Here is a 26820-nt window from a genome sequence, read left to right as displayed (position 1 = left end):
TTAAAGACAAAAAAAAAACCCAACCTGACTGGGACACCGATCACTTTCATACATGCCAGCCTTCACCCTAATATTTAGAATCAAACCAATCAAAAAAGTTTTTGGTAAATTTCTCCAGTCTTTTTCTCCATGTTCTATGCCCTTTTCTCTTCTTCTCTCCCCTTTTCTATTTCTCTCCTCTCCTTCCTCTTGAATCTCATCTTCCTACCGCGAGGCTTGAGATGCCGTGTTGTCCAAGAGTCTGCTGGAGGCGAGGACCGAACACAATAATCAAACCGCCACCGGTTAGAATGGAAAGCCGTGTGTGCGTGTCCTGCATGTCCGTGCATGCCCAAGTGAATGTGAGCAAACTGCCTCTTTGAATCTGGGTACGTCAGCTGTGTACCTGTTAAGTGCTGCACGCAAGTGTGTGTGTGTGTGTGTGTGTGTGTGTGTGTGTGTGTATGCACGTCTTAAAGATGCTGAATTTTGAATTCAGAGCATATCTATGTTTGAGGGATTTCCTCCACACGGCTCACAATATGGCGACCGCTGAGTCAGCAGCTCGCAGTGCTAAGTAGGTTGTGTGTGTGTGTGCGTGTACTTAGTGAGGCTGTCAAGAGTGTGTGTGTGTGTATTTAATGAGGCTGTTAAGAGTATATGTGAGATGGGATGAACGGGTGAATACATTTTTGGTGCGTCCAACTTTGCTGCTCTTTATGGGAATATGGCCGTGTGGTAAAATATGAAGAACACCGTTCTGCTTCTGAGAGTGTGATGGAGTCAGAAAGACACTGAAATATTCAAGAGACGGAGACAGAAGGGAAAGTGTGAGGGAGTGAGGGAGAAGGAAAAATACATTTACTGGAGATGCAAAATCATTTACAACTTAAAAAAGGTTGAAAGCTAAAAATAGTGTCCACAATGAGCTTTAATGAGCTCGTTTGTCTGAATGATTTTTTAAACAAGCACATTTCTTAGCCATGTTGCCCATCTCTGCCACACACAGTCTCAACAACAGAGTTGAAAATGAACCAAAGTCTTTAATATGCACACATGCACCTGGTTGAGCCTTGGTGGGTTTTGTGCCACGTTTCCTTCTGGAACAACTCTTTTATTTCTGCTTTTCTGCTAGAAGACACTCTGTCCTGTTACTAATCCTTTTCCTTCCCCGTCATTCATCGGTATGCTGCACGTTACACAAGCCATCCAACCTGCTGAGGCGGTCGGCATCACCGCTACATGAAGCGCAGTAGAGAAGTAGAGATGAGAATAGGGATTGTGGGAGTTATGAGGCTGGACGTCTTGTCCTCTCTGTGTTGATGTCCGTCTCTCTCAACAAAACCATCTAACAGCTTTCAGGGGATCAAGGATTCGCTCTTACCCGTTAGAAGCAGCCATCTTTACTTAATTCTGATACTAAAATTAACTTTGGCTCTTAACATTTTTGGTTAATAAACAACCGAAATCCTTGTCACGACCTTTTAAATGCACTTCATTTTATTACTGCCTTTGGTGAGACAACATTCAGAGTCACAGCTTTTAGTGGATTCAGCTCAGTGGCAGATGTGACTCGATGACAAACGCTCTTTAAAAAAATGATGTTTTTTAAATGAACGCCATATACTGTAGGTGGTGTTTATCTAAAGCTCTTCATGTAATACATTACATATAATTGAACTACAAGGTTACTTATAAACCCATGCATTTCTGTTACATAATAAAAAGGACCAAACGTTGGTCTTTTAACTTCTACACAGCACAGGCAGCACTGAGGTGAAATGAATTGTTCCTCTTATGCCATGTTGCCCTTTTAGGGACTAATACGGTAAATCCTTTCAGTGAATACCTGTGAAGTGTATTGAAGGTACACATGATGGGGGTTTTAGGAGTCTTACATGTTTACACATAAAGATTGGATCCTTCAGCCCTAAAACTAACGGCATTGGCACTGCTGGGTCCTAAGCCTCTTTAGAAGCTACAGAAAATCCCACTACTGGAGGTGAAAGTTTTATATTGGGTCAGGGCCCCAACTATTGAAACCCAAAAAGAAGTACCACAAATCAGATCATGCTGTAACTGAATAGATATAAAAACCGTAACTGCATAATGTTTGAATATTGTACAATGATTATTACGGCCAACACTTTGGGGGCCTAAATAGCGCGGTACCACAGTGCATACACCTTTTAAACGAGGGTGGTCCTGCTGCTGCCAGGCTCAGACGGGTGAGGACAATGACACCCGGAGATTAGGGAACTCAATGTTCCCAAACCAGTGCCTTGTTTGCCCTGAAGACTGACCCTAAAAAGGCCTCTGTAGCGAGGATTTGGCGAGTAATGGAACAGTGTAGAAAAGCTCTGTCTGTGTTTCTTTCTGTCTGACTGTGCGTCTTAATCCCAGATATCATGCTTGACAGCCTCCTGCTCAACAATGAGGCACATTGTTAGGAAGGGAAACAGAGAAAGCTGAGGCGGTGCACTATGAGAGAGCAAGAAGAAGCAAGTGAGAGAGATAAAACTAAAGGAGCAGGAGGGAAACCGGCCAATGGATCACATGAGAACAACACAGAGAAGAGTACACAACGAGACACGTTTAATTCTACTGTTCATCTAAAAACTAAATGAGCAGTCACATGGTCACGCTCCAGAAATCCTTCCCCATCGTACTATAAACTGCAATGCAGTGTTTTGAGATATGACAAGCCTTCAAAGTCACAGATCTCCTACTCACAGCTTGTTTATCTCACTGGTACCTTGAACAGGAATATATATTAATACCACCCTTGAACTAATTCTGTAGAGAATTCTACATTTTGAAACACACATGTGCTTCAAAGTAATCTGCTTAAAGTGCATACTCATGCTTAAAATTAAATTTCCTTCTATGGTCCTCGTCCTCTGAAAGAAAAACAACTTTTGTAATATTTTCTGGTAACACTCTGCTTTCAGCCCTGAACTTAACGAATAATGTGAGTAACTCAAATAACTCTTAAAGTTGAGTTACTTAAAGATGTTACTTAAAGATGTTACTTAGAAGATACTTTCTGTTCCCTTTAAAGGAGGAACGGGAACAACATGTCTGGTATGGAAACAGACCTATTTAAAATAGACCTTTTCTAGAAGCGGCACCTGCACCCATCCAGAGATGAAGCGCTCTGCAGGGTGGCAACAGTTAAAACAAATGTTCTTTAGAAGAAAGGTCACAGGTTCAATACCTGCACGACTGTGAAGTGTGGTTCAGGGAGACATCCAACATCACTATTGCATCATTTTGAGTTAAATTGACCTGATATCAAACACACAGCAACAGAACGAGTGGACTAAACATATATTTAGTGAAGACATGATGACAGATGAAAGATCGCTTTCCTGATGAGTTTAATATCAATCATTGCAGAAGTAAGCAAATCCTACGCGGCAACAAATGGAGTACATTCATATTTCATAATGTCAATTTGATAAGCATCACATATGAGACCAAACACTGAATGTTATGATTCATCTGTGATCTGCCAAATAGCCTCAATGCCATCACAACAAAGTGCACCACCAAAAAACGAAGATTAAATATTCACAAGAGGTTATGAATAAATCAGCAAATTTCCCTCAACTTGCATCATGTTGTCAAATCCCAAAAATAAAAAATAAAAGATCAAAGCAGTTACAACTCTGCATAGTTTATCGGTCAACCTCAATCAGGGAAGTGGAAAGAGACGGTGAGAAGAGACGTGCAGCAGGGATCCTCTTCAGAGGATAAGTTTGATTAGAGTCCAGCGTCAAAGACTACAATCCCCAGAAAAACAAAAGAATAGGAGTTTCTAAGATGCATAAGTTGCACAATCCGTTCACGAAACAGACAGATCTCCGGACCATAGCCTGTATGTAAGAAGTGGACGTCACCTATCGGTTGGTGGACTACGGTTTTGAAGCCTTAAATTCGGAAATTGCCCGTCGCCATCTTGTTTTTAAGAAGAAAACACGGACAACGCCGTGGTAGCGCCCTGTCAAACACAAGGTAGCCCCGCCCTAAAGCATACTCTGCTGTAAGGTCTATTTCACTCTAAATGGACCATAATTTAATAAATAAACATCATGTATGTATTGAAGAAGACTAAACTCACGCTTACATATTATACTGAGGTAATAAATCAAGTAAGAAGCAGAGATAAATAGACTTCTATACGATCAGACTTCTTTTTGCAAAAAGAGGAGTTGCCCCCGGAAGTTGAAGGCACTTCCTCATTTTCTTCACTTTTCAGACTCAGAGGTTGCCGCCGGCTCTAGACTAGTAAATCCAAGTCTGTCCACTTTAATTTTAAAGCTGATTCTCCACTCGACAGTCAGGGAGAGACTGAAAGTCTGGTATTTCTCTATTTGTCTACTGTGTTGGGTTATTGGGCCGATTATTCACACATGCATCCCGTGACCCTGACACAACGCAGTACTTCCTTGTACTCTCTGGTATGACCTGTCACATACAAACCAGTCCACACCTTAAAAAAACAAACACAGTGTGTGGGGGTGTGAGTGATTCTAGAGACAAAAGGATATGAAACCTCTCAGCCAATCACTGAACACGTGACTGAGATTATCTGCCAACTGCTGAAGAAAATAGCATTGTGACTGCTCACAAGAGACGAGACAGGAGAGAGTGAGTATGAGACTGAGAGACAAGCTCCACAAATGTGAAGAATTTCAAAAAAAGCTAGAAGAATGAGAAGGTTATTCTGCTTGAATTAATAGTATCTCAGGGAAACGTGCGTGTTGTGTCTTCAGGAGGTCTTTTTCCATAAACAAGTGTTGGAAAAGGAAGGTCGTCTTATGTTCGGGCTGATATTTAAATATGAGACACTTTCAATGCCATTCTATGAGTGAGACCGATATTGTTTACAAAATAGTTTTCATTTAATATGAAACTTTCTCATCCACTCATTGGTACTACTCATAATGTGTCACATCATGGTAATGATCCAGAATGCTTAACGGCAAGAAGCTGAGTAACAGGAAGTCTGATTATTACCTTAATATGAAGTCTGTGTTTTATGTCGAGCTGATTGGCTAAAGGGTTGAAAGCAGCACCAACGGGACTCAGCTGTGTCAGTCTACTGTACACAAAACACTCGTCGAAAGGGATCCAAAGAATAAAACGAAGAGAATGTGAAAGAATGTGGTTTACAGCGTATAAATACATAGAGGAAACAGAACTCCTTTCTTTCTTTCTTTCTCTCTCACACACACACACACACGCACGCACACACACACACACCCTAATGTTCACCTCAAACCTGTTTGTGCACATTTTCAGACATTAGCACTGAGTCCTCCTGTTTTACTTGTGGCAGTACGAGTAAATACACAATTATCACATGAGGTAAGTACGTTTAAGTTGCTCTTTTAACATAGTGGCCAATAATAACAACAGTATGTCACCTCAACATGTAGCATTAGTATTTACTTTACTACTACCTTTATTTGTTTCTGCAAATATAAATGTGGATGTTATCTATGTAATGTGCTTAACAATCTAAAAAAAGGTTATTTAATTGAAAACAAAAGGCGGCTTTCAGCCCAAATGATCTACGGTTTATTCAATTCTGAATAATCCTGGTTCGTCAGAAGACAACTGGCGTGGCTTGAGTCTGAATTCAAGAATCTCTTCTAATTCATTTACATAATTGAACTGGTCACAGCTCCTAACCTGAGATAATCTACCGCTGCTACCAGTCTGTCACTTTACTTAGACAAAGGAGTGGTTGTGCACATGCAGACATTTTTAGACTCCCGGAAGTTTTTACTGATGCAGCGTATCGACCTTAAAACGTCTTCCTCGTGCAAAAACACATCCGTCTCAACGAGACAGCAAGCTATATATAGTGAAACGCAAATGTTCTTTCTGCTGATTCTTTTACACAGTCGCTACTTATTAGTTGATCATTTCAGTAATATTTAGGCATGAGTGGTATTAATTCTGCCATTTGGTGGAGTTAGTACAAGGAATCAAGCTACTAATTATTCACTTGAGTGCACAAATTAAAGTTGCACTTCCGATACCCCTCCAGGCCGTTGCAGGATATAGTGGGTCAGCATTTGCATAGAGTTCAAATCGTGGTTCTGTGTCTTACAGGCAGATACCAGCAGGTTAAACCAGGCTGGGGGGGGGGGGGGGGGGGGGGCAGCATTTATGGTGAATAAAAGAGCATCAGAAAGAGAACGACAGAAGAATATTAGAGGATAGAAAGCAGCGGGGAGAAAGGAGTAAGTGAGGTAGAGCGAGCCGGAGCACAGGAATTAAATGGAGGCAGTAAAGCCAGTGTTTGCCCTTGAATCAGTAGCAGCAGCTCACCGCCATAGCCTCGTTCAGCTGCTGCTCCCAGCCAAACCCTGTCAGTGATGAATTAATAAGCACATGTCTTCAGGCCTCCTTATCGCTCACTCCGACCAAACTAGCAGAATCTTCCCGGTACGTATCTTGAAGATATTTTGAAGGAACGTCAATCAGAAATAATGATCCCTTTTAGAGACTTATTGTTATACCATATTTAACGGTAAATTCAATTTTCTTCAACTGGACTTTCCTTGAAGCCTGGGGATCTGATGAATACGCCAGAGGGGACGCAGAAAGCTAAAGCTTGTTCAACGTACAATCCAGGCCACCATGTTGGATGTAGAGCTGAATTATTTTTTCTGTTGATCAATACAAAAATCATCATTTAAAAAATGATAAATCAATAATTATCGAAGGCATTTTTTCATGCAAAAATGTCAATTGTTTTCTGTTTCCTGGCTCTCAAAAGGTGACGATTTGCTGCTTCTCTTTGTTTTCTGTGACAGTAAATTGAATACGTTTGTTTTCTGTGACAGGTGTTCAAACAACTATCTGAAGATTTAAATGTACTGGTTGTAAAACTGCGATGTGTGTTTTTCTGTGTTTTCTGACGTCTTATAGACCAAACATAAACCAATTTATCAAGAAAACAATCTGCAGCCTCGTTGATAATTGTATTAGTTATGCACAAGTTGTTTGCATACGAGTCCGTATATATTTTTGAACCTGTATTGCCTACGCTCTTATCAGCAACACCCCACTTCCTCTGCACACTGTGTGGTTTCACCCCAGTGTAAAAACAGTCTTCTGCAGCGAGCGGGTTAATTGCCCCTGAGCACCTTCACTGTGGTTAGGTGCCCTGCGTAAGAGCATTTGCTGGAGGAGGTTTGTCTGATCTCTGATCCGGTGATCTACTCGTTTCAGGACCGCTTTACTCTACTCTCCAGGTTATCACAGTTTCGTGTCTCTACATTTCATAGAAATCCTGACGTGCCCTACAAGTGCTCTGAAGGGGAAGCAGTAGAATAAGATCCATTCTTCGCTGGCCTGAGGGGCTGTGACACTGCAAACTTCAACGCCTACAGTGGGAACAAGTGCAGCTCTGTGTTGGAAACTGTGGGAGTGGAGCAATTTGTTCAGGACAGTTGCATGCAGTTGTCTTTGTGTGATGGCCACTTCATTACCAGCACAATAAAACATCTAAGATATAAGCATTGAGTATGTTCAGTGAAGCTCTGCCATCACGAGTGTCTCTCTTGAATCTTTTTAAGTAAAAGACATATTTAAACAGATTGAGCGTGGGCATTAAATACTATTCATAGCAGCTACATTCAGGAAAGTGCAAAAAATCATATAAAAATCCAATTTGACCATAAAGTAATAATTCAATTTGCAACATTTACCACAACATTGCCGAGATGTTAAAAGGAAAAGCTGCCGCAGTATAAACAGTATTGCAAAATATCATATCATCAAATCACCCAATCCTTGCATAAAAGTATTATTATAATCATATAAAAAAGATATACCAGTGCATTGTTCTGTAGCACATCAACTTTTTGCAGAGATATTTTGCATTTCTTGCTCCGGCTCTGTGATGTTTCTGTCAGGAAAACGACGAACAGATGCGTTTGGTAATCACCAATAGTCAATACAATCTGTTTATTCTGATGTATGGATGTAACATAACTGCCAGCTGAGGATTTGATTAGATTCACAAAACAGGGGTCCTGATACTTTGAGGTTTGACTATGATGGTTAACCTGTCTTTATTTCTCCTTCACTGTGTGATTCACAACACAGAACCTTCACAGCCTCAGCAGAGCAGAGCCACAGAGAAAATGACATTGAGCTTTATTGATTTAGCATTGATCTTTATCACCTCCCTCTCTCTCTCCTTTCCAGACCACTGCTCACTGAAATACCAGTACGCTTCAGCCTTTTCTGCATTTAAGAAACCGATCCTTCTCCATCTGTTGTCTTTACACGCTGTACTACGTGCCTGACAGCTCTATGAAAGCAGCGACGGTGCAATGAGGAAACGAGACTACGGCGCAACAATGAGGAAACCCGGAGCCGCTTGTTAGACATCGTTGAATAAACTGTCTTTGCTGTATTATACGAAGGACTGAATGAGATTCAATTAAAACAGAACAAATAGCTCACACAGGATAGTACGAGTCTTGTCATTTCCATCTGTGCCTCTGCGTAAACAATAGATCAAAACACCAGCTGTGAGCGTACGCTGACAAATGAGCAGACAGAAGAGCAGATCGTCCGAGCAGATCGTCTCACACAGCAATACAGGAAGCAACGGGTTATATGTTTTTTGTTTGTTTAATAGAAATGTACCTGATTTTTATCACTATGATTATAAGCCTTTAGGCCAATGAAGGGAGGTGGTGCTGTGTTCATTCAAAACAAGGACAATGAGCAAGAGATCAATAAGCTGATCTGCTGCTCAATCGCTGTCAAACGCTTATTTTCCACTTGCACCTTAAACTATGAAAGCTCTGATATTTTGGTGTTGGAAACTTTCAATCACACTTTAGTTTTAAAATATCTTTAAAGGGAAAACCCCCACAGACGTAATCTAATGCAAAAGTCCAACAACCAGGGTAGGAAATGGCGGCTTTACAGATATGACGGTTTGTCCTTCTCTCTTTTTGCTCGACACATTCAGCAGATGCTGTACAGTTCGAGCGCTGCCCTTAAACCAGATTACTTCAACCCAACCAGCCGCTCAGCTTTCTCCATCTGCCTCGAGCTGAGGCCTTCTGCTGCTCAAGTCTTTGTTTGTTACGGTATATCGCACAAAACAAAATGACAATTATACGACAAATTACAAGAATGATAAAGATTATGCGCTTCTGTCTGATATCTACAGCAACATTTAGAGCTCGTCTCACCAAATCCCCCGTCATCTACTTTTGACGTCCTTCTGGCAGAGAGGAGATTGGATTAGTTAAAAAAACAATTTATGGATAAAATAAGCAGATGGTGATGTCTGTTGTGGGTAATCAAATAAATTGAATACCTGACAAATGGAGGAATCTCCTTCATTTGATGCCAAATCCTGTAAAGCCAATATTTCCCAAAAGCAGTCCCGCTCAGTGTTTGCCTGCAAAGACCTGATACAACCAGATATAATGAAGGAATAATAGTTACATCTTTGCCAGCTGACATATCTCTAAATATCTCACACCCTCATCTGACTTCACAACAGGAAATATTACTCAACTTTTCATTATTGATTATTATTGATTATTTTAACTGATATATCAATAATTTCGTGGGTTTCGTACAATTTCAGAAAATACTAGAAAACACGTCATCATGACAAATCCTGAATAGATAACATGATGGGTGCAGACTGTGTTTTTTCTATTTGTTAAACCAAGGAAGGATTCCAGACGTCTGTTTTCTCGGTTTATGGTCCAGCGCTACTGTGACCGTTCATCAAACTCTTTTAAAATGAACACATGCACCTCACTGATGGATTACAGTATTGTGTCGGTGTAGTCACAGTCTGGGATCCGACAGTGAAATGCTCTCGTGGGGCTGATATTCGTGGGTAAAAAGATAACAACACCTGAATAAAAGATGTGTCTTACTGTAGAAGCCTTTGTTATTCCAGCTGCCTAATGGACTCACCCCATTTACACAATCTTTGGGCCGGGTCAGTGCCACACTGCGGGGAACATTTTGCCTTAATGTACACCAATGCTCCAAGGCTTCTTGCTCTGTAATGGGATATCTCCTTTATCATTGTATTTCTATCTAATGTCACTGCTTTGGTTCCTCCTTAAATCACTTGTCATCCTATCATTGTGTTCATTGTGTCTTATTCTGCCTAAGAGCAAGAGATAAATGCTGAGTCATTAAAGCTGAATTATATTCTAAACAATAGAAAGTGACATTATGAAACCTATTTGCCTGCAGGTGTGAACACATGCAGACAGATTAAATCTGGTGAATTTCTGGCAGTGCGGGTAAAGCTTTAAAGAGGGATTTGGATCACATTTGGTTTAGCTTGGCCCCCGTCCACTGAGTCTGTAACAACCACTCACTGACCTGGCAACCAAAATCCCACACAGCTCTGTGTGTGTGTGTGTGTGTGTGTGTGTGCGCGTGTTTTCCTTCCATATAAAAACTATGGGTCGTCTTACGTACACAGTCTTATCTCACACGGCAGGAGGTTGGAGCGTTTTGACACCGCTGGTATGTGCATACGTGAGGTCCGTCACATAAAAGGCTACAGGTTCAGCTAAGGTATACTGGATGAGAACCAATGCTAATCATAGCAACACACACACACACACACACACACACACACACACACACACACACACACACACACACACACACACACACACACACACACACACACACACACACACACACACACACACACACACACACACACAGAGACAGAGAAAGAGCTGCCAGTTTAAAACACCTAGCTAAAGCTTAAATGATTAGTCAGTCAATAAGTTCATCTAAATTCACAATCAGTTCGTCTTTTCATTAATTCTTCCAGCAAAAATGCACAACAGTTACTTCTCAAGTAGAAGGACTTTGTGCTTTTCTTTGTTATACGACAGTAAACTGAACATCATTAGAGGTTGATGTTTAGTCTCACACAAAACAACTTGAATATGAAGTTCTTATTGAATTTTTCAGATGTTTGAAAGGACCTGGGGCGTTATGTGGTTTGTGCCAAAGCCATTCAGCTATCGACACGCCCCCAATTAACTGTCAGATTAATCAATAATAAAACAAATATATATTTGCAGCCCTACAGCAACCAAAACTAATGCAGTGTAAAACCACGGCCCTGCAGTAAACTCTACCTTTATGAACATCATGTTAGTGGTGCTGTTGAGATGTACAGGATTCAAATATCTAACTGAGGGGACAAAACATTAAAAAATACATCTCAGAATCACACAATTCAACTACACCACAAACCATAACCTCACAAAAATGACCATAAAGTAGAATCAACACCTCTTCACCAACAAAAACTGAACATTATAACCTCCATGAAGGTATTTTAGAGAGTATTACATCATCAATCCAGCGTTTATTACAGCAGCTAAATCAACAACACTTCTGCTAACATATTTTCCAACATCAGCATCACTGCAAAAGTTGACCTTTACTCCAGTCTTTAGACATATCTGCTGTCTCTTACACAATAAGCTGGTGTTTTTCTAACAGGTTAAACTTTACTGAGATACAGGCCGCAGATAAGACCATTGATCGAGTGTATTCCTGTACAGAGCTGCAGGTTAGATTCAAGTTGTTTGGGCTGTTAATAAGTATATAAAGTGTTCCACCCCTGAGCATACATACACTACATAAACATAGTGTTAAAGCGTAGCGTCACATAGATGCATTATCTCATAAGCAAAGTGCATCACAAGCTGCTGCAGCAGTAAAATCCTACCAGGGCTGCTATTTATAGTACATTAATAACTTCCTCAACGTCAGTCTTAATTGCCGTTTTCCCACGCATGCTTTTACTTAAACTCGTTTACAATGATGGCTTTGTTTTTCGTTTTTTTCCTACCCCTTCATATAACTTAAAATCATTCTGTGTTTCAATCAGTTTACCACATGCAATAAATACAGATACGGTTATAAAGAAAACTGCAATCATCATCATTAGGTTTGTCCAGATTAAATGAATAATTGTTTAGTCTACAACATGTTCATAAATAGGTGAAAATGAATGTATTCATTTCCTTAAGACCAAGTCCATGTCTTTTTTTTTAGCTTGTTTTGTCGCCAAAAAAATATAAATTTACTATCACACAAGACAATCAACATCAGCAAAGCCTCACACACATAAAAAGCTGGAACCTGGGACTGGTATTTAAACAAGAAATCGACTATAAGAAGAGTTTGCAGATTAATAAACGCTCTACAATGTTGCAAAATCAACTTCATATAATACTTCCCTGCACTTATTTATGTTTAATATATATTACCTGAATATACAGTATGTGTGGACACGAATGTGTGCATGCACAATAATGTAAGTGTGCACCCAGTACCCTAAATACATACTCATGCCTATAGTCCACCATAGGAGAGACCAATCCGTCCTAATGCAGGGCAATGGACGGGGATACGATTATGCTTTTAGAATTTTCAGAGAGCCCAGAAATTGAAAGTCAGATCCCACAAACGACGTTATTACACCCACAAATCTATTCACCAGACGCGCTGTGCCACCAAACACCAGAACATTCCTGCGCAGAAGTGTTTTCATATGACCGAGCTGTGTAAAATGATGAAGCTACCCAGAAACTGTCTAGAAGAGAAAACGAAACTAACGGCTACAGTTTCCCAAAAAAAAAAAAAAAACTTCAGGGACCCAAAAACAAGAGGATTGTAAACGTTATGTTTTCTGAACACGGTTGTGTACAAATAACCGTGTTCACAACCAGGTGACATCTCACATTCCTGATGCAGAAAGCACACAAACCTACAGTAAACGAGTATAATATAGCATATGTATAGTATTACATATTAAAACAAGTGACATTAATCCGGCTGTTTGTGGCGCCTATAAACCCTCAATGATTTAATAATTTACGACAGTTTTTCCATTTTTTCCCGTCTCCGAGTTGGAGCCACAGATGTGATGGAACTGAACTGCCTCTCCGATGCTAGCCGTTAGCCGTTAGCTCCCGATGAACACAAATGAAGCAACAAACGGTTTAACAACTGCCGTGCACGTCAACATTGGCCTCTAAATGAAGACACTGCTGTGGCAGATGCATTAATAAACTAAGTGCAATCCCTTCGTAATAAAGCAAGACAATACAAAAGCGTCAGACACAGTTAGCTTAGCATTTTAGCTACTGAGATGCTGAGTGAACCAGAAGAAGCGACGTTAGCATACCGAGCTAATGGAGCTAACCTTACCAGGTCAACACGAACAGGACAGCGGAGCGAGATGCATCAATTTCTGGATGTGTTGCTGTAGTCGACGGTCCGGAGAGAGATGGTAACTTCGATGCGATCAAAGCAGACGGAGCAGAAATATCGTCGGGATCATTGCAAAGACACTCGACATTACTGTGGTTCCTGTTTTGTTTTTTGCTCGGATGCCCGTTTTTGCAGGTCGTTGCTTAGCGAGTCTCTCTCTCTCTCTCACACACACGCACGCACACTCTCACACACATACACACACCCTCAAGGGACGAACCTGCCAAATACTGGCCCCGCCTCTCTTACACTGAACACAGCGGGAGACAGCTGCCAAATACTGACCCCGCCTAGCGGACAGCTAACTTAACGCATACCAACAGAGAAAAAATGTTTCTTTAATGTATGTGGGATTTATTTTTGTCTCCATTGAAGTTTAACCAACTACGTCACAAATTATGTAGAGAGTACATGTGGGCTACTCAAGTACTGTATTTTGAAGTACTTTACATGAGTATTTGCATTTTCTGCTACTTTTTTACTTCTGCTCCACTACACTTCAGAGGCAAATATTTTACTTTTTACTTTAAGCATTACTTTAGTGACTTTGTACATTACAAAATATAATCAACACATACATGATATATTATTATGGTTAAGATAAGACTCCTTGGTGAAATTCACCACTAAAAATGTTAATGGCTGCAATATTAAAGTGATGTACACCTTATTGCATCACTACTTATAATCCGATAAGATACATTATTCTGAAATGGGCCATTCTGCATAATGCATAACTACTTTTATCTTTGGTACTTATACTTTGGCTAAAGTAAGGCTTTGAATGCATGACTTTTACTTGTAACAGTATTTTGACACTGTGGTATTGCTACTTTTTCTTCAGTAAAAGATCTGCGTACTCCTACCACTGTTCATACCACCTCGGTTTGTGTGCATTGTTTTGTTTAAATGTAGTTTTGACTGATTACAAAGTACACCACTCTTGAAGTCCTATAGGTAAACAGAGGGAGGTTAACACTCACTTACAATGTATCATGATGGTACACGACTGAGACCTTTGAGAACCAGAAGCTCTGGTTTAGGGGCCCCCTGAGCCCCCGGGCCCCCTGGGCCCCCAGTAGGCCCGTTGGCCCGAGGTGGAAATAGATTTTCAAGAGGGCAGTAGAGTAACCTAAGACATTGTTTATGATTTATTAAAGTACTCAACAGTGTTTACACTACGCAAAAACTGTTTAATTTGTTACAGTTTTACACATTATGTCAAATATACTAGATTAAGTTAGTCTGAAGTTCTAAATACAGGCATAAACTTTTATTTTTCTCCATTTATAAATAACATTTAATATTATTTGTGAAACCACGGTCATGTGTGTACCTGTCATTGACAAACAATGTGATAAATGTGCTGTCATTTAAATAAAGATATTGTTATAAAATATAATTATCATCTCTAGGATTCTTGAAATTGAGTTTTACCGACATTGATTTTACAAACGGCTCCCCAGAAAATTTCAATACATTTTTTTGCCTATATTACCTCAATATGTACGTGTGAATTAATCTCTTTCTGTATATACAAGTATGCACAACATGTGTACAAACCCCAATCACTGAAATATTTAGGTGACAGCTAACCTATCTCTGTGTTTACTCTTAACAATCATTACAATAACTGTCTGCTGCTCTTCGCTTGATATAAATCAGTTGGTATGTACCGCCACCTGGTGGACGGCTCGTCTCACAGCACTTCAACTTGAAAGCTCTCCATCTTCCTTCCTCTTCACACATCCGCAACATCTTTGTGTCAGTTTGCAATCCAATCAATCAAACGCAAACATGAGCTGCTCTATAGACACTTTATTGCTGTGTTTATTGTTTTACACTCAGTGGAATGTTTAACTGTGTGTTTGGTGGGCCGGTCCAAACACTCACCCTCCAAATATCTGTTACCAAACCAAGATTTAAATAGCAAAAAAACAACTATAATGCAGTAATACAATATACACGACGCTATAAAGTCTAAAGGTGAATTCATTCTCACTAACATATAGGCTATACTGGTCCATTTACAAAATTATTTTTTAATATATATTGATATATATAAGATATAAAACAAGAGCAATGCACATTCTTCAAAAGGTAAAGAAAACGTGGTGTTTTTGTATATATGCAGATATAGTTGCGTGTGAATTCTGTTTGGTGGCAACAAAACAACACCCAACAGTGATTATTACCAAGTGTGTCCACAGCATACAGAATAACAGGACAGTTATTGTTCAAAAGATCTACAGGAGGAGATATCATCACCATAAAATAATGACACAGTTCATAGCCCATTTTAAATGATAATGTATTTCTGTTATTGTCAATAAATCCCATGAAAAAGAAAAATTAAAACCAACAATGAGTCCATCCTTTTAACAAGTATTTTCTGTATCCAAGGCCTGATTTAGCTGATTTCTCTGTAGCGCAGATCTCCAAAGTTGTCAAAAAACACATCAATGAGCCTCACTGTTGCACCTGGTGATACTTTTCTTTCTTATCATAAACATGGTCCCTGTAGTTTATTTAGAGTCACCATCTGTTGCCACTCAGCAGAGCCCCCAATATGTATTCATACGCAGCTGAATATAGTCCCCAACAAATATACCATTTACTTCTGTTTGAGTGACGTTTGCTAAAACCTACAGTGCCCAGATGTTTTAGAAGTTATCCAGCCTTTTTTTGAACTCTTTGCATTTATTCCTGACTTGTTTTTATTAATGTACGTCTCCAATAGGAATGAATGGGTTTGGCACTGAGTGATTTTGAATATTTCCATGGGATATATATTTACATTAACAACAAACTAGAATACGACCAGCCTTATCCTTTCAGGATGCTATCATACGTAGCTCAATACAGCAGTCATGTCGGCAGTTTGTATGAGATATTGCTTCATTACACATTTATTGGAACTACAAAACTTTTCAACCAGTGAAAGCATATAAAAGATAGTCCTTTGTTGATGTAAACTGCAGACAGTCTTGCTTTCTTAGTGTATTTAATGAACTCCAATGGTCAAAATCCACTGTATGCAGGGATGGCACAAATGAACTATTGGCATTCTTGAATATCTATTGACACTACACTCTGCCAGTTGATTAGATCATATTTTACAAAATTGGTGCTGCAGAGTAGTTTTTGTTTGACACACATGACTAGCACGGATATGGTACACACACACACGCACACACACGCACACACACACACACACACGCACACGCACGCAGTGGTAGAGCTCCTCTATCTGACGGAACAATAGCAACTTCTGTATTATGTGTAACCGCTCACTGACCGCCCCTCTACAAATACAGAGAATCAGATTTATTGAGGAGCTTCACGGCTACATTTTGACTACAACCTCTTGAACACGGGTGACCAGCTCCTAAATGTTGGCATTGTACAAATATCTTCTCCGTCATAGTGAATAAAGACTAGTGAAACTCTCAACAACTGAAACACCCGCACTGTATTTTCTTATTTTTTTTTTGTTGAAAGGAAGGTTTGCCCGTTTCTTCAGAATGACACATTCTTGACTTTGAAAGAAGCCTAAAAGCAAAAGAGAAGTCCCTTTAAGTAGCAACTGAACAAACCTACAGCTGCGTGAACACAGATGGTGGTCGCTCGTCCACTATTTGACAAGTATAACTACAGATGTAAAGACTGGAGTGGTGAGTGACTGTAACTAGAACGAGCCCACCAGCTTATATATATATATACGAACTAAAGATGCTCGACAGATCTCAGGCAGAAGAGGGAAGAAGTACAGTTTGTTTGCAGATCACATCTTGTACTTTGCAAAAAACAGTCCAGGTGGTATTTTCATCTTTTTTTTTTGTCTCACTTGATCCACATGTGCCGAGGTTTTAGGCTTCATACACCCTGAGGAAGAAACAAAAGAAGAGTTAGTTTATTTGTGATTTAATCTTAAGATTGACTCCTTTATTTGTCTTCTGCCAGCATCATTAGCCTCCTTCACCAGGTGTTTTCCTGTAGTTTCTTGCATTTCATTTGTTAGCCTTGTGGATAAAAGTGGAAGGACATCGTTTAATCACCCTGCAAACCCACGGAGTCCCTCTGCAAACTTTTATCAGTGATAACTGAGGCAGGGTGTGTGGTCGGCACAGCAGAAAGAGTTATAGAAATCGAATAGGAGAGAATCAGATGCTAACATCGATTATGAGCCTTTTAGTGTTGTGTCGTACTAAATGTGTCTTATTGTATAAACTCCACATAGGGGCAGCAGAAACAAGCTGTGAACATTGGTATGTTTTTAAGTTGATACATTTGCCTTTTTGTGCATCCAGTTGTCTTGGAGCAAGATTAGCATTGATTTTGAGTTGTGTTTCTTGTCATCTGATGAATGGAAATCCATTATTTACTCTCCCTTTGGCTCTGTTTGTGGTCTCTACCGACCCCTGAGAGAAATATCTGACTCTTAGATGATAAATGCTCCACTACATTCACCAGCTAGTCTCTAAAAACAAGAGACTATAAAGCTCTGCAGAGCTGAGGGGAACTGCACAGTCGGACATAACACACAGTCATTTGATCCATTGTAAATATTGACTATAGCTGCATTGAATGATAACTATTGATGTCACAGTCATTTTTTTTGCATGATTAGGTTATTTTTGCAAACTACATGCTGACTAGAGCTAACTAGAACAGCCACAACAATATTTATGACAATATTTGTCCAACAATGACACTCATTGACTCTTTTGTCTTCAGCTTCTGAAGTTTTAAATGCTTTCTCTCGTCATCTTGTGCTTACCTTCAAGACAATGCATCTTAACCCCTCAGCCACAAAGACGGTCAACATAACACAATTATAGGGTGTAGGATAAGGAATTATAACAGGAATTAAAACTCTAGTAAAACAAACGATTATCTGATTATTACCTGTGCTTGTCCTTCCAGATGCGGAACCATTTGACCAGATTCTTGGTGCTCTGAAGTTTGGGATGAAGACAATACTCCTGCCCTTTGAACCGAGCCATGTTCTCCATCGTCACACTGGGAGGACGAGCAAAGAAGAAGAGACGAAAAACAAACAAACAGAGATGATAGAAAGTAAAAGAATCTCCTGTTATTCTCAAAATATAAGAATACAAACATTCATAATCGTATGCACTCCCACGGCAGTTCAATTTAAGTGTGTACGGTTCAGAAAGACAGTTGCTGTTATTTCATGTTAGTCATTAACAAGTTTTTCAGCTCCAGAAATAACACAAATACAAGACAGCCGACTGAACTTTCAATATATTCACTAATAATACGATGGTACCACAAATTACTTGCTACTGTTGAGTGATTTAGAGAAAAAAAAGTTTTATTTTATATTTCGATACCAATAATTTGACACCAAAATAGTTCATTTAGGCTGCACAATATGTTTGGAGAAATAGACAACTGTGTTGTCTTCAATAGTTTGAGAGAAGGTTGAGATCAACAGGAGCCAAGTTAAAGTGAATGTATTTTTGTACGAATAACAATGGAGCTGAATGGAGAGAAAATACTGATTGGGGGGCATTTAAAACGATCTGAAAGGCACTGTGAGTAGTTTGAATAGAAACTGGTCACTTTGTAGCACATTTGACATGTTTTTGCCCCAAATTTGAACCTGCATTCAATAACATTCGCGCAGTTCAAAAAGATCAGCCTTCACAGGGAGGCCGGTTACTTGGAAATGGAGTAATATTATGGAGCTGCCATTAAAAAATGTGACATCGAGGCTCATTGAATCAATCGGTCCGTCTGTAACCCTCCGCTTAAGGCGACGCCAGAGACAGTCTGCCTGCATGTGGCACATTCAGGCTAAACAAGGGAGATGTGGGAAAAAAACACCCAGCATGCCATGGGGCCTCTCCATCCAGTGACACACTCAAAGGCTTCGCCAAACCATGAATGCTAAATAAGTTGACTGGGAGAGAAAAGACTTGACTCTCAATAAAAACACTGCATTCAGTAGTTATAAAGATTTAGGTCAAAGAGTTTTGCATCTGCTTTCCTGCTCCTTCAGTTGCCACTTTGTTTGGCCATTGAGAGGCAGCTGTACACGCTTTGTTATGGAGGCACTGAGCTTCGAGTGTGTGTTTGACAGAGACCAGATTAAAGTGCTTTTGTATGTGTGCACGCCAAAGGACTCATATCTTCGAAGCCCATAATGATAAACACACCCTGAATGTTTATCCGTGGCTGCTCAGCGGAGGTGAAATTTGAGCTTTGGTTCCTCCTCATTATCATTCACCTGGGCAGCTGCAGGGCAGCGACCGGCTCTAATGTGGTTAGCAAAATGTTTCATAAGCAAGGCTCTGAGCGAGTTAGAAGAAGAATGTAAGGAAAAAGAAAGGAAGTTATGTTCGTGAAGTGAACCGCAGCTGAGCATTTCCATATTCTGCTACTTTATTCTTCTTCTTCACTACTTTAGGGGAAATATTGTACTTCTTTATTTTATTGAATTAATTTGACAGCTACAAGTTACTTATGATTAGCAATGCGATTTTTAACATGAATCATTAGAATCAGTAAAACTAATCCCACAATATAATGTGACTCTCTAAAATTCTGCATACTTTTAATACATTTTGCTGATAATGCTGCTGTACTTTTACTTCGGTGACATTTTTGAATGCATGACTTTTACTTGTAACGGAGTGTTTATCTAGTTTATATATGTGGTATCAAGGCAGCGAGAGAAACTGATGAAGAGGGTCACCAATAAGATACAGAAAGAGTGATAGGAATGAAAAGAGGGTGAAAAGGAATATAAAAGAGAGTATCAAGTAGGGAAAAAACCCTGAATGGAAAAGAGAAGGAAAGAGAAAAGGGAGAGAAAGAAAAGAGGAGAAAACAGGGTCACTGTGTGGCCCAGAGCTTGTGTAAGTGGTTGAGGAGTGGTAGCCCAGAATGCCAAACTGAGCGCCGTGAGCCAAACGGCCACAACAAAGGCCAGAGGGGGACTCTGCTCATTTCTCTCTTACCCTCCTTGTTTCTGGGGCTTTCCGGAGCCTGCTAAGGCTCATTTTTCACTGGGCACCAGCTGCTGGTGGCCCCCCATCTCATGCTAATAGAGTAGCCTTAAATAACGGCTGTGCGGCGGGAAACTCGCACCCACACAAAAACAGACCTGGGAGCAGAAGTTGACCAATTCTAGCACTTCTAGTGTGTTTTTTTGTTGTTGTTTTTGGGCTGCATAGTCTTTGAAAACACATCTATTGTCCTTTAAAATCATTTTAGTCACATATACATACTGTACACACAGCAAAACACTATAACGTTATTAGTGTTTCTGTGCATTATTCAGACTTGTGACTTGACTCCTGACCTATTCTGACAAAATTCAACCTTTTTAACCAACCTACGTCACTTTAATGTTAGGTTGCTTTAATAATAGTTGCTCATTATAGAACATCAACTTTAAAAACAGTACCTGGGCTCCAACAACTCTGTCTATTATCTTTTTAATTGATCACCTCACCACAAAATGTGACAAAATAATGAAAAGCGCACATTACAAGTTCCCAGAGCCCACGGCAACATATTCAAATTGTTTGCTTTGTACGGCCTAAAATCCACAATCCAAAAATAGTTAATCTAAAATGCTTTAAAGCTGGAAAGTATGTATAAAGAGTGGAGTAGGTCAAACCAGCAAACTGTAAAGCATTCATTACTGACTTAAATGATAAATACGTCACTAAAATTGTTAAAATCCAGTAACTAAAAGAGTAATAGACTAATCGCTGCAGTATTGACAATACTGAAATCTATGGGATCCATGTAATATGATTAATCTAATGTCCATTAGGAAAAGTTGACTGCTATAATCTGTACACTCCATTATTACAAAGAGCAATTTATGTGGTGTAAGAGGTACAGGAGATGCTTCAATCAGATTATCACCAATGTTTTGGTGTTTAGTTAATTGCACAATAAATATTCTTAAATTAAAGGTTTTAAATGTAACCAGTGTTCAGTCAAAACATTTTGATCTCTTATAGAGACATTGACTAACATTCATTACCTGGAGACTTATTTAAACCTCATAATCCACCATGTACCTAACCTTAACCTCGAACAATGCCTTAACTATAAAACATAGTGACCTACATTGTACTGACTTGTATTTTTGTCCCTAAAGGAAACACATTCATGCCATTATGTCACATCCACATGATCCGTTTTTTCAGTGTTCTCAGTGTAAAATTGTAATTTGCCAGCAGGTGGCAGCACAGTTTGTGCCTTGAGCCAAAAACGGACTCTGGGGAGGCTGACATAACATCCCAATCTGTTGTCCCTTCATGTCGCTTTGACATGAAACTTCAAATGAATTCCACACGGAAATCACGGCTCATATTTCTGGCAACGTATGAAACTTCATCCCCAGGAGTTGACCTAAGATCATAGTGAAAACAAAGATATTATACACACTGTAGGCTATATGTTAAAGTTTATTTATTCAAAGTTTTCTATCCGAGCGCCACAGGACACTCTGAGTGTGTTCGGACCCCTCTGGAAGAAGAGGCCTAGTTATCATGCTGCATTCCAGCAAACTGTGTGTGACACAGCGGTTTGAGATGCAATAATCCACCAGAAAAGTAGAACTTTTGAGATAATCAGTGACAGGATCTTAACTGTGTGATAATTGTCTGGAAATGAAGCTTGAGCCTTCCTTAGATAGTCATGTAGAAACTTCTGGAAAGTTGTGTTTCTTTTCTCCCCACCTTTCCAACTAATAAATAATTCCTCGCTCCTGACTTTCGGGGTGCCATCAGTTAACCATCACACTGTAAATCCTCCAAAGTGCTTTAAGCAAAAGACGACAGGATGTTTTGATTATCCCTCTACGACTGCCAAATATTTTTATGGTCGTGGCGAAGTCGCGGCTGTGGAGTTTATCCGCGTGTCAGGCAGGTACAAATACGGTTATATCATGACGTGTGGTGCATACCAGCACAGGTATAAAATAAAGAGAAACAGGTATATGAAAAGAGATTGGTGGGAAAAGGTCAAGGGTATAAAGGAAAAGACGGATGAGAAGGATAAAGAGGAAAGAGGGGGAAAAGACAGAAAAGACAATGCAGGAGAGGAAGAAGAGGTAGAAGGTCAGCAAGGAAAGGGCAGAGACGGACAAGACAAACAATAAAGAGACCTAGCAGAAAGAAAGGGAATAAAAGTCTCACTCACAATATCATCTTCTCTTGGCAGAGCGGATGTTTGGGTTTGATCTCCAGCTTCTGCACATCCTTGTATCTGATCTTTGGTCCTTTTCTGGTGCACCTGCACTTGTAGGCTGTCGAGAAACCAAACACACAGGTGTGTCAGACAACACGTAACTCAATGAACTTGTAATGCTGCGGGATTTAATGGAGACTGATTGTGTGGCAGATTATTAAAGTTAGTCACAGTGACATTGAAGTGATAGAAAAGTGATGTTTTTGTGATTTGTCAGCTCTGAATCAGCCCCTCGGTTTATCTTTATATCACACACTGACAACCAGAGCCAATAATAAAGGCTTAATTAGTTTAAATTATAGATGAAGTCACATATAAACATGTTATTTAATATACTTTTGGCATAAATTGTGTGTTATTTCAGAAACTACTGTTCGGTGCAAGTCAGCATATGAACTGATTTGCTATGTTATCCAATGCAGCTCAGAGGATTTATGAATTCACACTGAATGGATTCAAGTTAGGCAGAAAGAACCTCTGGCTTCAACAGAAACCCCAGATTTGATGCTGCTTTTCTATTCATTAATTTCTACACATTAAGAGCTTTAACGGAGGCGAAACGTGCAGTCACAAAATATTTGATTCAGTCCAACATCTTCTGGAGGTCCAGTTTTCTAGTTGTTGTGACTTTATGCTGCAGAATAATGACAGAGGAGTTCTGCTGGGTTGTATATTTGTTATAGGAGGTGATGACCTGGATGGTCCAAGGTTTCCTTCATCCATCACCTGCTTTCTGTCCTCACCGCCGGCCATTAAATCTGTCTCGAGCTCCACACTGGAGCCAGCACAGACACACTGGACAACAACAGCTCCCAACACTGAGCTCGATGTATCCATGCTGTGTAATGGGGTTTTTAATGGGCGTAAATGGCTTCAGTCTATAGAGGGTCTACTTCCTAAAGACATGCACCTGATTACTCATGTATATCCTGTCATCTAGGTGATGACGATAATAAAACTAAAAATTGAAGTGACTTTGAAAGTGTAAGTTGATTGTTTGCAAGCTATTGGTTTCTCCTCTTTTTGCACCAAACTATGATGCAACAGCATGCGAGGACATTCACACAATATGTGCTTTTCAAAGAGCTGACTAACAATACACGGTCTTTCCTTAAAAGTCATTTGCAGATATATAAGTTATAAATCGATTCTATTGAAGTTTTGAAGGGTGTTTTTTGATCAAAACATTTTCATTGAAATCTGTTTTTCATAACAATGGCATTCCTCAACCCCTCTTCTCAATGTTCTCAGTGTTTATATATCAAATAAAGCAAATAACAAAGTGCTGAGTTGAAGCAGGTGGCATAATGTCAACATAGTTATTTTGTGACCATTTATGCAAGCAAACACACCACTGAGGCACTTTCACTAAGCTGTTGTTTTCACAACCTGCGCTGCAAATTCGAGTTGGCATCAACTTTACTCACAAACACTTGACGGGAAAACAGCTTAATTCCATTCATGCACACATGAAACAAAGCAAAGCAGGCGTCATATACGACTCCAGCTGTTGTTTGTTTTTCAGTCACATCAACATTACTTCAACGCAAACACAGTACAGATTACAAACTTCAACTCAAAAAGGAAAGAATACAAAAAAAAAGCATTTTTAGTTTACCTTCTGTGCTCAGGACGTGCAAGGCCACCACTAACAAAAGTAGCACCGCTGTGCACCGATGCATGTTTTCACAAGTAAAACAAAAATATATGTTTTTTAAAAAAAAACAAGCTCCAGAAAAATCCGAACTCTCGAAAACACACGGGGGAAAAATCAACACAAGTCTTTCGAGGTGCAGATAAAATCCACTTGCAGTGACTGTTTGGATGTCAGAGCTGAAGGAGCTGCTGAGGGGTTTCTGCTTCTGTTTTTTTCCTTTTGGAGCGCTGATTGTGCAACTCCGTCTGTGCGTCTGAGGCGCTTGGATGAACCTCCGATCTCCAAACTCGTCTCTCTCTCTCTCTCTCTCTCTCTCTCTCTCTCTCTCTCTCTCTGTAGAGAGGCAGGCAGCAGCTCTTTTAAAAGCAGCCCGCTGTCTTCTTCTCATTTATATGCGCGGCCACACAGCGAATCAAACACTTGTGGCCTGAGAGGGAGAAGTGGAGAACATGGAAAGGGAGGGAGGGAGGGAGGGAGCGAAAATAACTAAATAACACACATTTTGTTTACCAAAAACGAGGGTGGAAGGACGTCTGATTTGATGGACGGTGTTGGTTGAACTCCCTCTGTAACCGTTCAGCTTCTGTCCTGATCATAACTGACAGAAGCAGCTATTAACGTCACACTGAGGCGATTGGCAACGAGCGCAGACCGTTTGAACGTGACAACGACGTAAACACATATAAGTTCTTTTTTTGTTGCCTCTGGTGAGATAATACACTCTGCAGTGTCCTAAAATATTAAAACTAATAACAAAAAAGAAGCAAAGAACGCCACATTGTGTAGCAGAGTGTAGTTTCCTCTGCTGAGTTATTTACAGGCAACTTTTATAAGTGGAGGGATGAACATTCCCGGTCCTTTTTACTACCATTTCTACATCATCTCATAATCCTGAATACATAAGAACCAAGTAACCAGCCGTTTCGAAGAGACAACTTTGTTTAATGCATGTGTTATTGAAAACATATACACAGGTCAAATAATACATTTAGGTGGAGTTAACAGATTATTTTCATTTTCTCTTCTCAGTAAAACAAACAGAATCTAAGCTAGCCTTTCCTATTAGATTTAATGTTACATTTAGGCTATACATATCAGATCAATACGGACATTCAGGCTTCCTCGTGTGGCTCAAAGGTGTACTGCAGATACAAATCAAAAATAACAGATTATGGAAGAAATTCTGCAAATTTATTTGGCAACCCTAATAAAATCTGCTGTGACGCAGATATGGGTCCCGAGGCCAGACTTTGGTAATACATTTTATATTGTGAACATGAATAAATGCCGCCATTGTATCTGGGGATGCCATCAGGCTGAACCATTGGCCTGTAAGAGATAGCCCTGAGAAGAGGGTCTGACCCCACCCACCTGGGACGCTCTGACCACAGGATTAAACCGGATTCATCACCGTCCGGCATCATGAAGGATTTGTGTGTGTGTGTGTGTGTTTGTGTTTGTGTGCCTTCTCTCTATGTGTGTGTGAGTGTGTTCAGCTCCCTGCCCTCAACACTGATGCAATCAGCTGCTGTCATCACTCAAACCAGCGGCCATGAAATGTCTGTCTGCACCATGGACCGTTGTGTGTGTGTGTGTGTACAGTTTGTTCATGCCTACATAGTTGTGAGTGTGTACGTACATAAGTACAAGCATGTACATCTTTAAAACCGCTGCCTAATTTGCAGACTATGTGCAGCCTGAGAAGGGAGCAAATCAACTGAGAATCCATCTTGAATTCAGCATCTTGCTTTAAACAGCAACAAGGAACCTTTGCCAATCCTTCCTTGGGTCCTCTGGTTATCCAGTAAAAGACAGACATGACGGCAGCTATCATTTAGAGCAAACTGTGACGGATTAAGATGTATACGCGGCCCCTGCAGGACACCGATGCTGTGAGAATCCATCCCGAGTCATTTTGATCTCAGGATAAAAGACATCGGTGAGCTGTCTGTTCCGGTCTTCAGCTGAAGTGACTGATAATCAGTCGGACATGTGTTGTCTGGATCCATTAGATCACTTCAGCTTCACCGAAGACCAAAGGGAAGAAAGAAATTGAAGTTAAATAAATAGATTGCAGATGATTTTGGCCAAAAAGAATCTGTCTTGAAATGTCGATGAAAATCACATCATCTGTCATTTTTGATCAGCCAAAGACGCTGCTGGTTGAGAGAAAGTTCTATTTCATGATCCCTAACTGAAACATCATTGTGAACATTGAAAATATCGGAACAGTTGCTTTTAGTTCTAAGTTTATTTCTATCAACATAATAGGATATTTGTATCAATATTTTAAGCAGATGTTACAAGGAGGCTGGAGACAATTTCCCTTACAAATAATTGGTAATCAAATTTGGAAAGCCCTAAGGCAGTTTTTTTCATTTCCGATGTTCCTTCACAGCTCCATCAGATAAAGACAAGCACTCCTTCATCCACACCAGTCCATTATGTTCCTAATGTTCTACAGATCAGCATCCCTCCAATTGTAACTTCATTTGAGTTTTCATTTTCCTCCTAAACATAGATAAATGGCTATTTATTTATTTTTTTCAGTTATAATTTCATAGTTTTTTAAAATTAGCTGAGCTGCTCCAGATTTTTTCCACGTACTGCCCGGT

General features: G+C 39.9%; 2 protein-coding genes across 6 annotated transcripts in view; both read right to left on the bottom strand.

Annotated features, from left to right (window-relative positions):
* The window catches only part of fam13b (family with sequence similarity 13 member B), a 61035-nt gene extending 47551 nt beyond the window's left edge, over nucleotides 1–13484 (bottom strand). For 4 of the 5 annotated variants that reach the window (XM_076103517.1, XM_076103521.1, XM_076103520.1 and 1 more), the window contains exon 1: nucleotides 13246–13484. The gene's annotated coding sequence lies outside the window, so the exon portion shown is untranslated. Of the gene's footprint in view, nucleotides 1–13222 lie in introns of all 5 variants that reach the window. The other variant, XM_076103519.1, reaches the window with a different exon arrangement.
* Nucleotides 13485–17177: 3693 nt separating this feature from the next.
* cxcl14 (chemokine (C-X-C motif) ligand 14) lies at nucleotides 17178–26530 on the bottom strand. Its single transcript, XM_076103570.1, has 5 exons — nucleotides 26511–26530; nucleotides 24167–24234; nucleotides 22501–22606; nucleotides 18217–18330; nucleotides 17178–17193 (listed from the first exon to the last, which is right to left on the bottom strand). Exons 2-5 carry the CDS (start codon nucleotides 24228–24230, stop codon nucleotides 17178–17180), a joined length of 300 nt encoding a protein of 99 aa, XP_075959685.1. The 5' UTR covers nucleotides 24231–24234; nucleotides 26511–26530.
* Between the last annotated feature and the right edge of the window lie 290 nt (nucleotides 26531–26820).

This window comes from Anarhichas minor, unplaced genomic scaffold, assembly GCF_050575085.1.
Source record: "Anarhichas minor isolate MPS153535 unplaced genomic scaffold, ASM5057508v1 ptg000028l, whole genome shotgun sequence".
Lineage (NCBI taxonomy): Eukaryota > Metazoa > Chordata > Actinopteri > Perciformes > Anarhichadidae > Anarhichas > Anarhichas minor.
Note: the sequence above shows the minus strand (reverse complement) of the source record. Positions and strands in the feature narration are given on the sequence as shown.